We start from the raw sequence: 3809 nt of genomic DNA on the forward strand, positions 1-3809 counted from the left end.
ATGGGAGGGCACTCCTGCTGCTTCATGAAGAAGCTGCGGAAGGGCCTCTGGTCTCCCGAGGAGGACGAGAAGCTGCGCAAGCACATTGCCAAGTTCGGCCATGGCTGCTGGAGCTCCGTCCCTAAGCAGGCTGGTAATTCCTTACCCACTCTCCTTGGCTTCCTTAGCTTCCTCATTCTGCTTCACCTTCCAAAAATGTCGATCGTCGTCTGCATGGCGCAGGCCTGGAGAGGTGCGGCAAGAGTTGCAGGCTGAGGTGGATCAACTACCTGAGGCCGGACCTCAAGCGAGGGACCTTCTCGCGCCAGGAAGAAGAGCTCGTAGTCGACCTCCATGCCGTCCTGGGAAACAAGTATAGATAGATACATACCTCCGATCGATCAGTTTAATGAATTTGTTCTTGAATTTGATTTCTCTTTCGATCGTGGATGATGATGATGGCAGGTGGTCGAGGATTGCGGCGCAGTTGCCGGGGAGGACGGACAACGAGATCAAGAACTTGTGGAACTCCTGCATTAAGAAGAAGCTGAGGGGGCGAGGGGTGGACCCGGCGACCCACGGGCCGGTCGCCGCCGAGGGCGGCGCCGGCGAGAGCAGTGGGAAGAGCTCGGCCGCGTCCGGCGACCTGCAAGTCCCGCCCACGCCCACGTTGGAGGAGAGCATGAGCGGCGCGTCGCGGCAGGGGAAGGAGGTGGCGCTGGACCAGTTCCTCGCCGGCCGCGGCTCGCGTTCGCTCGGTTATTACTCCTCCCCCTTCGGCGGTCAGCAGCAGCTCCTCTGGCCCAACCCCGCGATTTTCCTGACGGCGACGGCGACGGCGACGCCCCAACCTCCCTGTTTCCCGGAGGACGGCGCCGCGGTCGGGAACTGGTACGCCGGGGAGGACGAAGGCAGAGACGGGGGGATGTTCCCGTGGGCGGAGCAGCTGTGCGGCGACGACCAAGAGCTGCACGCCGCACTCCCGCCGGCGGCCCTGTTCGCCGCCGGAAACCAATTTGCGACGAACTGCTTCAGCAATTGGCAGCAGATTCACGCTCCGGAGCTCCACGCCAAGGATTTCCCGTCCATCTCGCACGCCTTGGACCAAATCTGAAGCTGAATCTGTGTGCCTGCGCTTCAAATTGAGAAGATTGAGCCGCAGAATCCTCAAGATTACTACTGCTTTGTGTATATATATGTATATATATATCTATATTCTGTGCAGATTTCAAGTTTTTTTCTTCTTTTTTTTGTTGAATCGATAGTTGCATGAATAGCAAACAAATTCAAGTTTTCTGGTTGCTGCCTATAATTTTTCAGCTTCTTCTGTTCAATCTTTGTCAACTAATCATAATGTTCTTAAGCTTAAGCACCAAGAACGACTATAATTAATCTTCTCTTGCCACTTGATTCTTCTTTAAACAATTTAAATTTTCTAAATGACAAATCTACTTAAAATTAATCTGATGAAATCCAGATATTTTATATTATCAAAAAAATAAATAAATAAGGATCATTGGGCAAAAATGAAAGACGTCTTTTATTATCATTTTTATTATGTTTTAAAAAAAAATATTAAAATCACACTTTAATATATTATTTATTTTAAAAATAACATTATTATTTTTTATTGTAGTGACTATATCCATAACAACTCTAATAAAAAATAAAATTATTATATATATCTTATTTATATCAAAATACTTTTTATCTTTAATAAAATCACTTCAAGTCATTTAAAACTACTATTTTAAAATAATTTTAATCAAATTTAAATAATTTTAATTAAATTAATAAATAATATTTTAATATACTGGTGATCTATGTTTATTTTAATAAATTGTAACAGTTTATGTCTACTCCAATAACACTGAAATAAAAATATTTTTAAAATAAAAAATATATTAGATAATAATATCAGAATAAAAATATTTTCAAAATAAGAAATATATTAGGCATTAGATATTTAAAATGCCAATAAAAAAAAGCATAGGGGGGCGTTTGGAGTTTTATCCACTATAATTTAATAAAATTCAACCGTTATTTGCCACAGTCAATATTACATAGTCAATTATTTGGTAGAACTATTGCGGTAGATAAGAGTTGAATTTTGACTTATCATACCCTCTTATATGAAAAATTTATTTTTCTATAGATGATTATAAAATCAATCGTGTGAAACACCGAGGATAAAACCTTTTGCTGCAATTCATGTAGTAAATTACATACCGTGTTCATTATGTGAAACCTTGAACAATTTTGTGTTTACCTCTTCTTTTTCCACAATTAAAATGCCAATTTTGTGTTCACTTCACTAATTCATTTGTTCTGCATAAGTGGAATCCGCAAACAAATTTAACGGCCCCACATAGTCGGCCCCACGATCATATGTGAGGAGATAAATCGAAAAATTACAGTTGATCACGACGCACGAGGATATTGTCTGACTTCACCAGGATTCGAACACTTACTCTCCACTGCAAATCTGCTGCCTTCACTAGTTCATTTGGAAGCTACTAAAACCTGCTAATTACACATAAGAAATCAAACGAACCTTGAACAACCGATTGATTCATTTTAGATTTAACTTAATTCGATTATCTTATCAAACAAATTTAAATACCATATTTTATCAAACAAATTTAAACATCATAAAACTCGACTCCACTCAACTTATTCACAACCCTACTCAAGCTTGTTGTCCAACTTACGATGTAGGCCACTCTTGGTTATCTTTGTTTAGAAGAAATGGACCACTATTCATCTATCACTTAATTAATCTTTGAGCGAGACGCCCTTTATGAGCATCCAGCAGCTGGTGCCATCATCGGAAAAAGGCATGGTTTTAATCACTCCTGTTCTGGCACCTTTCGGATGTGTACGTTAATAAAGCAAAAAGAATAATTATTAAAGACGGAAAACTAATGAAAGAGAGACGAATGATCTAACTACTTGGCCACAAGAGCTTAATTATAGTTTGCAGTTAACAATCATAATTAATTAATCGACATCATCATGATCTCTACTTTTTCCCATTTGCTCAGCCATTACACGATGTCTTAAATACGATAGTTCAATGGCGTTGGGAAAAAGTAGGGGTGATTGTTTAGATTGAGCCACTAATAAATCGGTATGAGATGTATCGAGCATTACCTCCCCACAGATAATCATAGAGTCGATCGTGTGAAACTGCTGGAGTGACGGATTCTATTTTTTACATAAGAGATGTATCAAGCATTGGTGCTATATTGACACTGAAAAATATGAATAAATAGATACATAAAAAGGCAGAATAAAGCAAACCAAATGGCGAAACTGAGTAAAGAGAATACCTCTAACAGGTGCAGTTTATCGAGTAGGAATGACTCACAACCAAGCCGTCTCTGAATGTATTTCTGTTATTCACAAAATAAAAACTCATTAAGTGAACAACATAATAGCATGACTAGATAGATATAGTTGTCCTGTGTAAGTGTGATTACATATTGATTTTGTTTTGAAGGAATGTAACTATGGCTGGGTTGTAGTTAGTCAAATAAACAAACTGTTAGCTCTTAACACAGTTATTGAATTTGCAAGATCTAGTATCAAATAATGAAATTTTCAGTGTTTGGAAGACTAAAATGTTCAAATCTGTTGATTGAAATGGTGAAAGCTTCAACCTTGTAAACAAGTCAAGATGTGAACATTTCACCATGACAAAGATTGAAGGAAACTGCAGAGAATAAATCGAGTACACAATCAATTAGGTGATTGTGTAATGAAATTTTCAGTGTTTGGAAGACTAAATGTTCAAATCTGAAAATAAATTAAAACAATTGATTGAAACG

General features: G+C 39.2%; 1 protein-coding gene across 1 annotated transcript; it reads left to right on the forward strand.

The window, feature by feature from the left end:
- Positions 1–1200, forward strand: LOC141822033 (uncharacterized). Its single transcript, XM_074709442.1, has 3 exons — positions 1–133; positions 223–352; positions 445–1200. The coding sequence occupies exons 1-3, from the start codon at positions 1–3 to the stop codon at positions 1091–1093; spliced, it is 912 nt and encodes a 303-aa protein (XP_074565543.1). The 3' UTR covers positions 1094–1200.
- Positions 1201–3809: the final 2609 nt, after the last annotated feature.

This window comes from Curcuma longa, chromosome 2 (genome assembly GCF_044706935.1).
Source record: "Curcuma longa cultivar G26 ecotype Majalengka, Jawa Barat chromosome 2, ITB_CL_G26_1.1, whole genome shotgun sequence".
Taxonomy (NCBI): domain Eukaryota; kingdom Viridiplantae; phylum Streptophyta; class Magnoliopsida; order Zingiberales; family Zingiberaceae; genus Curcuma; species Curcuma longa.

Coding starts and splice junctions, on each gene's coding strand:
- LOC141822033 (XM_074709442.1), top strand. CDS start 1: ATGGGAGGGCACTCCTGCTGCTTCATGAAGAAGCTGCGGAAGGGCCTC. Junction 134..222: donor CTCCGTCCCTAAGCAGGCTG/GTAATTCCTTAC, acceptor TGCATGGCGCAG/GCCTGGAGAGGTGCGGCAAG. Junction 353..444: donor CATGCCGTCCTGGGAAACAA/GTATAGATAGAT, acceptor TGATGATGGCAG/GTGGTCGAGGATTGCGGCGC.